Source organism: Grammomys surdaster, unplaced genomic scaffold (genome assembly GCF_004785775.1).
Source record: "Grammomys surdaster isolate TR1022 unplaced genomic scaffold, NIH_TR_1.0 810, whole genome shotgun sequence".
NCBI lineage: Eukaryota > Metazoa > Chordata > Mammalia > Rodentia > Muridae > Grammomys > Grammomys surdaster.
In genome coordinates this window covers 182,871-197,176 of record NW_021605229.1, presented here as the reverse complement: position 1 = coordinate 197,176, position 14,306 = coordinate 182,871, and the positions used below count along the sequence as shown (strand labels likewise).

At 41.4% G+C, this 14,306-nt stretch overlaps 1 protein-coding gene across 1 annotated transcript in view; it reads left to right on the top strand.

Moving 5' to 3' along the window:
* Positions 1-86: 86 nt before the first annotated feature.
* Afdn (afadin, adherens junction formation factor) overlaps positions 87-14,306 on the top strand; it is a 129,464-nt gene continuing 115,244 nt past the window's right edge. Inside the window, exon 1 of the mRNA XM_028782632.1 lies at positions 87-191. Within this exon, the coding sequence (XP_028638465.1) occupies positions 87-191 (105 nt within the window). The remainder of the gene's footprint in view (positions 192-14,306) is intronic.

Here is a 14,306-nt window from a genome sequence, read left to right as displayed (position 1 = left end):
GCGCGGCGGCTGCGGCGGCGGCGGCGGTGGTGAGGCGGCCTGTGGTGTTCCGGCCCGGCCGGCCGTGGGGAGGAGCGGCCGCGATCATGTCGGCGGGCGGCCGCGACGAAGAGCGGCGGAAGCTGGCAGACATCATTCACCACTGGAACGCCAACCGGCTGGACCTGTTCGAGATCAGCCAGCCGACCGAGGTGAGCGCCGCCGCCGCCGGGGTGTGAGGGGAGGGGGCGCGCGCGGGCCGGCGACGCGGAGGCCGCGAGAGGCAGAGTGCGGCGGGGTCCCGCGGCCGCCCCTCCCCCGCCGGCCTGCCTGCCTGCCGCCCGCGGACCCGCCCTCGCCCGCGGCCCTGTCCCCTCGGCCTCCGCCCACCGTGCTGGCCAGCGGGGTCCCTAGGGGCGCTCGTCCTTGTCGCCTCTTGCCGCGCCCCGTCGCCCGGGCGGGGTCCAGGGCGGCTCGGTGGCCCGCGCAGCGGGCGGGCGGGCCACCTGCGCTCGGAGACGCACCTGGACGCGCACTTGTGTCTCCGGGACCCCGTCTGGCCACCCACGTGTGTCCTCAGCCCCCACCTGTGTCGCCGCGACCCTCTCCAGGCTCTCACTTGTGTCCCCGGGCCCGGCTTGCGCTCACAGGACGGCACCTGGCCGCCCACCTGTGCCCGCACGCCCCACACCTGTGCCTCCCGGCCCCCGCCTGGCAGGGCACCGGCCCCCCACGCGGCCCTGGCGGGCTGTGGGCCTTCCACGGCGGGGTGCGCTCCTCGCGGCCGGTTTCTTTGATGGCATCTCCCTAATGTCGGGACGCGGATCTCGGTCCCTCCGAGGCCACGTGACCGGCCGGTGCCCGCGGGCGGTGTGAGCCCGGTGCGCCCTACGGCGCGCGGGCATTCGGGCCTGGCGGGGTACGGCGGCGCGCAGCGGGCGGACAGATAACCCCTGCTCTAGCTCGGTGCGCTGGCGATACGCAACGGGGCTGCGGGAAGAGTTCTGGACGATCTTGGGGGTGGGGTGAGGGCAGGTATCCAGCGGGTTGATACCGGGGAGTCTGCGGGCCGGAAGCCTTGGGGAAACCTCCCGTGACAGCGGGCCGAAGGGCGTTTGGTTAAGTCGTGGCTGGGCAGACTTGTTCCACGCGACCCCACACTTTACCCAGGACTTGTGCCGGATTTGGAAATAGCTCTGGGTTTGAATCGTTGTCAGAGGTGCTTGACTGCAGCCAGCGCTTAGCAGCGAACGCACATTGGGTAGATCCGAGCAGTCTCTGCAGATTGACTCTCAGGCTTGCCTTTCCCCTTTTGACTTAATTTTGCCTGTGGAGGAAGGCAGGTTTCCTTCTCCTTCCCTCACACCTTCTTGTGAGCACACTTGACCTAGTTAGAGCCCTTTCTCTCGATCCCTATTTGACAAGCCAAGGTAAATTATTAGGTTCAGGTTGCCAATTTGAACACCGATGTTAAGTTACTCCTGATTCATAATTCATCTTCTGTAACGATTTTATGAGTTGTATTTTAGTAAGCAAATTTACTGTGTAGTTAGTGTTCATTCATAACCTTACAAGCGTTTTTTAGAAAGGAGACATCAAGCAATTTAGTTTCAGTTTTATCTTGTCTTTCAGAATAATTAGCTTGATTTTTTTTAAAATGGCAGGATAAACTTTGCCAGTAAAATATTGCTAGTCAGGTGACTTCTCTTGTGCTCCCCGCCCTGCCCCCCCGAGTTCTTGTCTGGTTAAAAAAAGATGTGTTTTCTGTTGAGAAGTAACATTCAGCTTATTGATTTAGTCTTAAATTGAGGTGTTTCTTTAAACCATTTTAAATTAAACATTTTAGATTTAAGTGGATCCTATTTTATAAGCATTCACTTGTAACTTCTATCTATCCTTTTGGAGAGATGAACAGTTAACTAAAGTTGCATGTTTTGGGGGATGCTTCTCTCCTCCCCCAGTTTTCTTCAGGTAAAGAGTTGTGTAGACAATGAAAAAAATTAAGGGACTTAAAATGAAATTATCTTTTTCATGCTACATTATCCTCCCTTACATCTGAACATTTCTATTTTTAGAAACAACTTGTAATTGAAAGCCTTTCATTATGGAATTAATTTGTTTTCAAAATGTCTTCTTTTTCTTTATTATGTAATGGCTAGCACACATTTTCTATTTTTTTTAAGAGAATCTTTGAGTACTATTAAAATGATTCTGTTCTTCAATTTGAAGCTAAGATTTATTAGCACACTATATCATAAAAGTAAGCCCAGTTCTCAGAAGCAGTAGTGGAAGGCCAGTGGCTGCAGCCTGCTTTGTCTAAGCTGCATCTGAAAATAGCTTTACCATCCTACGTTTGCTTTTTATTCCATTTGGCTATTACAAGTCAAGCAGCTTTCTACAAGAGGAGAAGAATTAACCAACCCCTGTAGATGTTCAGTAACCATTGAAAAGATTCGCTGCAGAAATTGATTTGTGGAAGATTTAAGCCTTGCATTTGTTTTTAAATGGGCAGTGTTTTATGCATGTTTGCAAGAGTGTTTTCTTTTGTTTGTTTATTTTGGTACAGTGTTGAGTGTCTATTGCCGCATTTTAAACTCTACTAGTCACCTGTGACTTGGTTGTGTCTGGCAGTTGTGATAACCACTGATAATTCTTTGCTTTCGATATTGAGCAAGATGATAAACATGGGTTATATTTTCCTTTAAAGAAGAGTATGTTTAGGCATCATCCTGGTTAAGTTTGCACTTTTCCTTCATGTTCACACTTTGTTCTGTGAACCAGCAAGTTGTTAAACATTTTTCAGTCAGTCCTTTATTTGGGTCTTGTGTACTTCTTGAAAATAGAGCTAAAATCTAAACTCAATGTGAACATCTTATGACTGGGAGATTGGTGTTAAGCTGAATTAATACCTTGGCCACTATAGAAACTAACAAACATTTTCTCAAAGTGCTGTGGGACTCTCTCCTTTTGAAATTAGGGATTTCTGATGATTTATAATGGAAGAGTGCCCCTTTGGATCTTTTTAATTTCCTAGTACCATTTAAGAAGAAGGCTTCTTTGATCATCCACAGGTCTTACCAAGATTTGTTATCAGAATGAGATTTTTTTCTCTCTCTCATTACACAAAGTCAAGAAATTAAAGATTTATTCTTGCAGAATTGCCGTCTGTCGCAATTGGTACTGACTTTGTGTATTCCTTTGTTCTGGCAAAAACCTTGTAAAGTTCAATGAAAATTGTTCATATGATAAAGACTTTATTCTGACTTTTGCATAAAAGTTATGCTGATAAACTTTGCTAAGTTATTGACTTTAGCTTCAATGAGATACTTTTCAGTCATTCGTTACTTATTTAATTCATTGTTGCCTTTTTGTGGCTGGGGAGAAATAACCCAGAGTTTGTGTGTACACTCACATAGGATTTATTATAGGTGAACACGATTCATTCTCATTCCTCGGTTAATCTTGAGAAGTCATGTGATGATATTATAAAAGATGTGTGCAAAAAATAACATGGAGATTGCTACAAGAGGCGGACTAGGAAGCGTTCAGGCAAAGAGGTGGTGACTGCATCGTTAGTTGTAGCTACATCTGTCTTCTAGACGGACACTGAGGGTCATGCAACCTGCTTATGTTTGAAGACTTTGAAGGTGACAGCTGCAGTTTAAGTATTGGTCCTGATGAAATCTTTTTTTTTCTGTGACTATAAATGAAACAGGTGGTAGTTGTTGGTGAAACTGAGTATTCACAGGCATTCTGTTCTTCATTTCCTTCCTTCCTTTTTTCCCCCCTTTTTTCTTTTATCTCATGACAGGGTTTCCCCTTGGCTGTCCTGGAACTCACATGGTAGACCAGGCTGGCCTTAAACTTTGAGAACCTGCCTGCCTCTGCCTCCCGAGTGCTTCCGCACCACCTTGCTCAGTCATTCTGTTATTATTTACTTTTTTTGTTATTGTTTGAGATGAAGTCTTCCTGAGTAGCTCAGATCAGCCTGCAGCTAGAGATTCTCTGCCTCAGCTCCTCAGTGCTAAGATTATAGGTGTGTATACTTGGCTTTTTTTTTTACTCCTTAACTTACTGACCTGTAGTGATTGTTATAATTCTCTAAAGTCTTTATGGTCGGTAATAACGGATGTAAAATTTGTGTTTATATACCTCTTGTCTAATTTATGTACTTGAAACAATTTCAGATGTTGGCATTGTCCAGAGATATTTTAACAGGTTAATGTGTAATTATTAGATGGTTGAATTGATAACTGCTGAAACCTGTTTTCCTGAACATCTGACTTGTAAATACTTTATACCCCGCATTTCTGTTTGAAGTTCATACATAAGTGAAAGTAGGAGAACTACCAATGCTTGTAACTTTAATTTCTTCAAATCCTGTTTTAATGATGCTTTTTAAATGCTTTACCCTCCCTTACAGCCCACCACCCACCAGAAGTAGTAGAAAAGAAAGGATACGGGGTGGGTTGGGGGTGGGAGTGGACCTGTTTGGAAAGGTTCTTTGGAGCAATTCCCATCTGTGTTGTCTGGAAATTGGCAGCTCAGTTCACAGGCAGAGGCAGCTCTATCCACTCACAAACACTTCGTGGATACACCAGCAGTCCAGTTTGGTAGGGTCGGCTTAGCAACAGCAGTGGCATGACCTAGCAGAGACAACTAGGCCTCAGCTTCTGCTCAAGTCAGCAGGAGGGACCAGCAGAAAAACTAGGAAAAGTTCTCAGCTGTGCCTCTCTTAGGGAAGAGAAGATCAGGGAAGACTCAAGATCTACAAGCATTGCAGTTAGCTGTACCAGCAAGCCAAGTTCTATCTTGTCACTCTGTGGAGTCCTATTTTTACCCTCCAAACATCACCTGTCCTCCACGTGCCTTACCTCAGCACCTGCATCCAATCAGCCTGAGTCTGCAGAAGTAGCAAGAAACTCCAGTACACCACCAGAAGTTTTTTGTTGTATTTCTCTCTATGGAGTCCAGACAAATGCAGCTCAACTATGTAATGTAAGGTGGACCAATACATGTGTGTCGTTCACAAAGAACCCTTCATCCCGTGTCCTTTCCTTTCACATGCTTACTTTAGTAGAACACCCTCTCTCCTGTGTCTGCTTCAGTGAAATGTTCCTTCAGGAGTCTGCCTTAGTCTTTCATACCTGTGTCCACTTTAACGAAACATTCTTTCACGTGTTTGCCCCAGTTAAACACCGTCCAACCGACTTTCCAAAGAACCCTTAAATTTCCATTTCAGATGTTTGATTGATATTTCCCCATTTTTCACTATCAAACATACACTTAGGTACTTTCTGACTCTATGGGGTAAAATCAGAACAACTGATCATAGGAAGAAGAGAAAAAATAATTTTGACAAGGAAATATTTTTCATGGTAGCCAGTTTTTAAACTATACTCCTACAACATACTAGCTGGCTAACTTTTGGTATAACTGTTACACATTTGGCACAGATAGCAATCCGGTTGCTATTTTCAAATATATTAACCAGGTAAATATCACTTTCCTCTTAAAAATATTCCTAATAGCTGCTCTCTGGAATCACAGATCTGTCTTGAAGTCCCGAGAAATTTTCCACACCAGATGCTGGAAGGGGAGTTTGAGAATTAGAAGCTGGCGTCTGCCAGTGTCTAATTTCACAGAAGCTGTAGTACTAGACCTGTAATGACAACATTTTTTCACTTTAGCGTGGAGAGTGAACTGTTCTTTGAGTAGTTTCTGTAGCTCCTTGTTTCCTGGTGCTTTGCCATTGGTAACTTGGCACATAGTCTGCTCTGTAGCCGTCAAGGAGTAGAGACTTGACTTACCCCCTCTTGAGCTGGGGCTTGGCCACCTAGATACAGTACTGGTATTAGTGCTAACTACTTCACTTAGACCGGTTTTAATTCATTAATTTGTTTTCCTGTGCCAGTGAAAATAACTTTATGCAGTTTGTTGGCCCAGTGGAATATAAATTTTATAATTGTAGATTTTTATGGAATTTTAATTGTGATTAAATGACAGTAGAATATCAGTAGAAGTGTCTTTCATATTGGAAAAAAAGAGGAGCTATATTAAGATATGGTACCAGGTTGGTGGAATCTTAACATCTATTGTTATGTTATCATGGGTGAATTGAGTAGTTGTAGTCTGTAGAGCATTTCTGCTAAACATTGGTTTATGTTCTGTTGGCATAGGTTTAGCTTGTTTTTAAACAATTTTGCCAGATTTGAACTCTAGGGTAATGTCAGAAAATGATACAACTATTTTGATATAAACTTAACTTTTCTTTACTGTGAATAAAATAGAAATTGCTAAAAAACTATTGTGATTTAATATTGTAAAGCTGTGCTCACATTAGAGAAAACAGTGGTTTTTGTTCAGAAGGTTGGGTTTCTGTTAGTTTCCTGGCAGAGGTTAAGTGCAGATTCAGCTCCTCTACCTAAACAGTGTCTGGGACGAGGGTCAATGTGTGTGCTTTGCTTGCACTCACACTTGAAAGATGGGCACTGAGAACTGTGTTGTGTACATCCCATTGATTCTTTATTAGTTCCATATGGCTATGAATGTTAGCACTGACATTCCATTAAGTCCTAAAAATCCCCTGGTAGTCTGCCTGCTGCTGTCTCTCAACCTGTGAGTTGATTGCAGTGTGTGCATGTTATCAAGGATGGACTTTCTTTATTCATGAGCACGTTTTTCTTATCTCTGTTCAATTTGAAATCTAAAATCCAGCATGCTACAGAATCCAAAACAGTCTGAATGCTAAAACGCTATCACAAGTGGAAAAATCAACATATGACCTCATATGACAGGTTGAAGTACAAATACAGGCACCATAAAAATTTTGTATAGAATTACAAGTAGGCTCTGTTTATAAGGTGTAACATAAATTAAACAAATACATTTAATGTCTAAATTCATGCTTTATCCTCAAGACACTTTATTTTGTGCATGCTGGTACTATGAAACCCGGAAAAATGTGAGTTCTGAAAATAGCTTTGATCTCAAGCATGTCGGAATTCTGAACTGGGTTAAAGTAGTCAGAGATAGCAAGGGCGCTTGACTGTGTTTGCTGGTCTCAGGTTATCTGGCTTAGATTTCTTCCCCCGTATTCTTCCCCCCCCCCTTCCTGGCTTGGATTTTGTTCTAGTAACAGTGACAACAAAAATTCACTGTTTTGTGTATGTGAATGACCTATATCACATAATGTAGAGAGTGAATGTACAAAGTGAAAATAAGCATACAGACAAAAGGTTTACTTATAGTTCTTGAGAGTAGTTTCCTAATGTAAGTTGAGACTAAAAGTTGAAAAATAAGAGGTTGCATACTCAAGTTTATAAGTCTGTGTCAGGAATGAGATTATTTAGAGACTTGGAAATTGATTGATTACACTGATATGCTTTTACTTTGAATATAAGTATATTTAATATATCCATCTATCTAATATACTTTCCTTGTAAATGTAACTCCTTGTAGTTAGAGTGAACATTCTGAACACCATGTCTTAGGCTAGATGTTAGTTACATAGTTACATCAGGCCAGCAGGCATGCACTGGCATTGTTTCTGTTAGCTCTACCTAAGTGTCAGAATGGACTGGGTGGAACTGTCTTTATTTATTGCCCTTTTGAACTTGCTGGAGTTTGCTAACTATAGGTAGGTAGAATTCTGGTCTTTTCACAGATCTGCGCTCCCCCCACCCCGTGTGTGTGTGTGTGTGTGTGTGTGTGTGTGTGTGTGTGTGTGTGTTTGTGTGCCTTTAAAACCAGCTTGCGTCTTGGTAAGGGAAATAGGCTAAGAACATGCTCCAGAGGAGTCCAGCTCTGTGCTGAGGGATGTGCCACAAGCTGTTTCCAGGTTGGGAAGACCTGTCCCAGAGAATGCAGCATAACATCTCTGATTTTCAAGATAGAAGAGTTTGAGTTGGCAAATGACGACCAGAGAAAAGCACGCCTATTTGCTGTTTGGCTTTATTATTGGCTAGAAGCTACTGGCTCTCTGCTGCTTTGTTTCATGTGCTCTCTCAGAGGAAATCAACCAGGGGCTGAAGAGATAGATGTTTAGTGGTTAAGAGCCTTATTTGCTCTTTTGAAGGACCTGGGTTTGATTCCCAGCACCTATGTGGTACCTCTCAACTGTCTGTAACTCCAGTTCTAAGTGATCTGATGCCCTCTTCTGGCTCCTGCATGCACTGCACACCTGGAGTGCACAGACATACTGTGCATAAGATATACAATAAAATATGTACACATAAAATCATAAAGTAAAAACAAAGGAAAGCAGGTAACAGCTCTATGCCTGTTAGCCCTTAGAGAACTTGTGTCCTTCACGTGTCTATTCAGAGTGCTTCTTTACGGGAAGACCCGCTGTTTTCTTTTACTTTATGTTTTAGTGATCTTTATTATAAAAAATTTTGTAAATAAGTACAAATACCACCCACCCACATTAGCCAGACCCTGAAGTTAATATACAGTTAGACTTGGCATGTGAAACAGATATGAGGCTTCACATTAGATTTTACACTTTTAGTATTGAATATATTTTATGTACTTAGCCACCACCAAACCCAGAAGCCTGTAGCAGATTTTGAACTAGAAAAACAATTAGCTTGTATCTTCTTCCATAGTTTGTGTTCATTACCTGCACTCCTGCACTCAGCCCCTCATCCTCACAGTCAGCCTTTCTGTTCTTCCTCTGTGCTGTACTACACCCACAGATACATCTGCTTATAGGCATATATTCTTGTCTGGATTCTATATTTGAGGGGGAGCATTTTTTTTATTTCTTTCTGAGAGTATTTGATCTCATTTAATATTCTAATTCCATTCATTTTTTTTTCTACAAAATTTTAAACCTATTTTTTTCTCTAGAACTGAGAAATATCCTGTTTACATGTATCCCAGATTCTCATTGTTCACTCACTTGCTGACAGGACAGCTGTGCTGTTCCATTTCCTTGCTATAGTGAGTAAGGCAGCAGAAACAAAACAGGGTACAGATATTTCTGTGGTACGTTGTGAACCTCTCTGGGTACATGCCCAGGAATGAAATAGCTGGGCCACATAGTATTCTATTTTTATTTTTGAGTAATTTCCAAACTGATTTCCTCAATGGCTGCATTAGTGTGTACCCCTACCAGTAGTGAATGAGGGTTCTTTTCTCCACATGCTCCCTAACACTTACTGTCAGATTGTTAATGATGCCATTCTGACTGGGGGAAGTAGTATCTCAGCTTTAATTTGTATTTCTTTGATGGCTAGAGATATGGATACTGTTAAAAAATTGTTATTAGCTATCTGTATTTCTTTTCTTTTTTGAAAACCATATAGTCTTCATTTGCTCATTTGTTGATTGGAGATTTTTATTTCCTTAGTATATAATTTTTACAATTCTTTGTAAATTCGGTATTAGTCCCTTGTCTGGTTTTCTCCCATTCTACGGGCTGTTTGTTAACTCTGTTTAGCTTTGCCTTTGCTGTACAGAAACTTAAATTTTTATGTAGTTACTAGATGTCATTTCCTGTACCATTGGTGTTGTATTTAAAAAGTTCTTGCCAACCCTGACCTTGGCGTTGTATGATAGCATCACTGTGTACAGAAGCCTGAGCTTGCCGCTTTGCTCTCTTGCTTTGTGGCTAGTGTCTATGATGCGATTAGTAGAGGAAGCGACAATGTGGCCACTGTAGGAAAATTTCCCATATTAAAGCTCGCTTTATTTTGAAATTGTATAACCTCTTATAAACATGCTGTGTATAAAATCCAAGATACTGTCACTTTTACTCATTGCAATTTTTGACCACCTGTGCAAATGCCAACACACGAGAGAGGCTAATACTGTCTAAGTATTATAAAAATAACATTCAGATGACCCGAAAAAGCCACAGGTTTGGGGCAAGGTTATAGTTTATAAGCTATGCTCTAAAATATTCAGAGATGGCTTTAAGTTTTTTTTTTGGGGGGGGGGCTGGACATATAGCTCAGTGATAAAGCACTTGCCTATCATGCACACAGTCTTCGAGTTAATCACTAGCACTACAGGGATGAGGAGGAGGAGGGGGAAGAGAAGTATTCTAAAGTTTGATCTCTGCATGACATTTTCAGGTGGGGCTATAGCATAATTTATAATATTTTAAAGGGAAAATAGGACTTACAGGAGAGTGGGTTTCAACATTAATTTTAGACAAGTTTTTTCATTTTCTGTGTTTTAAAATACTCCACTTTAATTTTTAGTTACCAGTGATACAATACAAACTTTTTAAAAAAAACATTTTTTATTAATTCAGTAGTACTGGTGACACCTAGCCATAGTAGTGACCATCACATTTTTTTATTCTAACCCATTTGCGGATATGACACAAACCACTCCTATGTGTGTAATTGCTAGTTCTAGTCTTCTAGTCCCAGACCCATTTTCAAGAGTACACAGGGCACAGAGAGCAGCAGCGGACAGTATAGTGTAAGTAAGATGCCAGTATCCTTGTCTAATGTCGACAGTGTCTTAGGTACCTGGTTGACCTTTTTATCTAATTCAAAATATTTCTTTATATCTGATATATTCTGCTCATGCTTTCCCTCCCCCAACTCCTCTCAGGCCCTACCTACCTCTCCACCCACCCATATCCATACTTTTTGTTTCTTACTCCTTCTCATTAGAAAACAGGTAACTGAACACACACACACACACACACACACACACACACACGAACGAACATGCACAAATAGGACAAAACAGACCTTTTATTCTCTTTTCCTAAACAGAGACTCTCAGTGCCACTTGTGGCATTTTTTCCTCTCTTAGAGTAAATTTTGAAAAAAAAGACAGTCATTTTTTTTTTTTTTTTTTTTTTTTTTTTGTTTTTCGAGACAGGGTTTCTCTGTATAGTCCTGGCTGTCCTGGAACTCACTCTGTAGACCAGGCTGGCCTCGAACTCAGAAATCCGCCTGCCTCTGCCTCCCAACTGCTGGGATTAAAGGCGTGTGCCACCACTGCCCGGCACAGCAGCTTTTATATGCTTAAACCTATCATGTACATTTGGAATTTTAATACTTCGATTTCTGATTGGCAGCATTTAAAATTCCCTTGCTTTTCATCTAGTGGCAATTTGTTTTGCAATGGTATGCTATACTGTTAATTCCTGGCTGTATATAAGTTCTTTTGGCTCTTTGGGTCCTTGTTACATTAATATTATAGACAGCATTACTGAACTGTTTTGATGGTATACTATTTTTAACCATTTAGTGAAGTAGGCTCATTATTACACATTAATTTATAAGGGTAATACAACTCAGACAAGGGATTCTCATTCCTAAGTAAATTAATTTGTAATAAGATCTCTTTAGATCAGCCAAGCCCCTGTTTTATCTGAGAGGAGGAGCTGCTACAAGTACCATGGACAGTGATTTTTATTGTGTCTAATGATAGGCCTTCCAGTGTTTAAAAGTGTTTTATTGCAAGTTTGGCAAAGATGACCTTGGTGAGTCCATGGTACAGTTAATGTGATTTTTATGCCATATTTTCTGATTTTTACAGTTTAAAAAATTACATTCATGAAATTGTTGTTTTAGGGAATATTGTTGTTGGTTTTGTTTGTTTTGTTTCGTTTTGGCTGACTGTTAGTATTCTTGAATACTGTTAGACCTGAAAGGGTTAGCTGTAGTAAATTATGTATTTCAAAGGTGCTGGGTTTTTTTATTGTAAAATGCATGTTTTAGATATTTAGAAAATATAGAAACAAAAGTAACAAAGTATCCAGTGGTATGCTGTCTGAATAAATTTTTACTGCCTTTCTGAGTTTCTTGCAGGATTTTATTTTACTAAGGGGTGGGAGAGTACATGTTGTATCTGGTTAATCATTTCCATTTTAGCCAGTAATGAATCATATTTCTTAGCTGCATCTCTGCCAAGAATTTAGTTATCAAAGCGGACTCAGGTTATTTTGGTAACAACGCTCCACACTTCTTTAGGCCCACTGTTTGATACTTGTGAGTGCTTTCTCTATGTTCTCTCCTTCAGTTTTCATGACAACCCTGGGTGGTAGGACTTTGTTTGCATTTGTGAATGGACGAGGAAGTAGAGTAAGAGTCGATAACTTGTGTGAAGGAATACAGCCAGTCAGTTGTGTAGCAGAGATTTGTGCGCAGGTAGTCTGATGTCATTTGGCTGTTAACTACTGTGTTTGAAATCCACACCCAGCTGAGTGTATTGATTTTTAAATTTTCATTTGTTTGTTTGTTTGTTTGTTTATTTACTGTGTATGTGTGCTTGCCCATGCATGGGAGTGCATGCTGTGGCACACATTCAGGTTAGAGGACAACTTGCAGGAGGCAGTTGTCCTTTGATCATGTGGATTCCAGGAATTGAACTCAGGTCATCCGGTTGATGGTAGTCAGTCTGTAGTTGATTGATTTTTATCTTCACTTGTAAAGCTCTGTTGCAGTCTTTGAGATATTGTTCTGTCTTTGGCCCAGATGATACATGCCATATTTTAATAACTCAGGCAGAGTCTGGAGTTACTTTGTTTCCTACACAGTCAGAATTGCATGAGTGCTGGATGTGTGAGCGAAACTTTGTAGCTTTACTAAAACCTCCCTGTGCTCATGGGACAGGGAGAAAGAGAAACTAAATATGAGACAGTGCTGTGGGACAGTGTCTGACATCCCCTGGAGCGGGTCCCTGGTCGCTTCCCTCTTACTGCTTCACCAAAAACAAAACACCCTCTTTCTTCTGTGACGCTTAGAGATGTTGATTCTCCTTTCTGCTAAAGCTCAGCTAATTTGATTTCATAAAACTATAGTGTATATCATATATCAGTTCTCTCCAGGTAGCACTTGAATTCTATAAAAATTGTTCATAGGCAGTATTTGTGACTAGCAGATTTTTACTGTACACAGATGTATATGAGTGGTTCCAAAAGAGGAAGGAATTTTATATGCAGGGCGGGCTGAGTGGTGAGATGTTGAAACTTCAGTCCACTGATGAGCCTTTTCTTTTTCTTTGTGTAAGATTAGTAAAGCTTTGCAAGAAAGCTTCTAGGTGGGAAGCTAAACCAGTTGGCCTCCATGGTTGGTAGGGATTCATTTAGAATTCATTCATTGAGTGGAAGCCTAAAGCCAAGGATGGCACCAAACCTATATGTATATAATCTTTTTATACACACACCTCTATGGTAAAGTTTAATTTATAGATTGGGAGCAGAAATTAACAACAATACTAAAATAATTATGTAGTACATTAATTAAAAATTTATATTTTGAGTCGTGAACTAAAATGAGTATTGCTTAAACATTGTAGTACCATAACAGTCCATTTGATAATAGAGATGGCTACTAAATGACAGGCAAAAACCAGATACATTGTGGAAACTCAAGACAAAGAGTTCAGGTTCTTGACAGGACTCAGAGCCACATGCAATTTAAAAATTATGATTTGGACAGGGGAGTTAGCTCAGTTGGTGAAGTATGTACCTGCTGCAAAAGCATGAGGAAGTGAATTTGAATAGCTAGCACCCACGGAAAAGCTGCTGTGTACATTTGTAATCCTAATGCTAAGGTGGAAGGGTGGAGACAGGCAGCTCTGATGCTCATTGGTCACTCAGTGCAGCCGGAGTGGTGAGCTCCAGGTTCAGTGCCAGACTGTGTCTCAAAATAAGTAGGAATTGAGGAAAACACTGGCCAACTGGCCTATACACAGGCATGCAGCACACATGCGCACACAGAAATAAACTATAACACACATTAAAGATCACACACGCACACACACACACACACACACACACACACACACACACACACACGGAAAGCAAAACTTTAGAACTATTTACTTCTGCAGTTAGTTGGACTGAAGTCTACAGAGGTCACTGTAATGGTAGAAATTGTAATTGCAAAAACTCAGGGCCGCCTTCATGTTTTTCTTGTATGAATAAGAGGCCTTCTCTTAAGTATTTTCAGAATAATATATTTGCATACTTATTTTATCGTGAGAACAAGTCTCACTAAGTAAGTGTTGAAATAATGTTCTTAGTATTGTCTTAGGGTTTTATCACTGTGAAGAGACACCTTCACCATGACAAGCTATATTATAAAGGACAGCATTTAATTGGGGCTGGCTTATAGGTTCAGAGGTTCAGTTCATCATTATCAAGGTAGGAAGCATGACAGTACCCAGGCAGGCATGGCCGTGGAGAAGGAGCTGAGAGTTCGCTACATCTTCATCTGAAGGCTGCTAGGAGAAGACTGGCTTCCAGGCATCTGGGAGGAGGGTCTCAAAGCCCACCCATATAGTGACACACTTCCTCTAGCAAGGCCACACCTACCCAACAAGGCACCTCCTAATGGTGCCACTCTGGG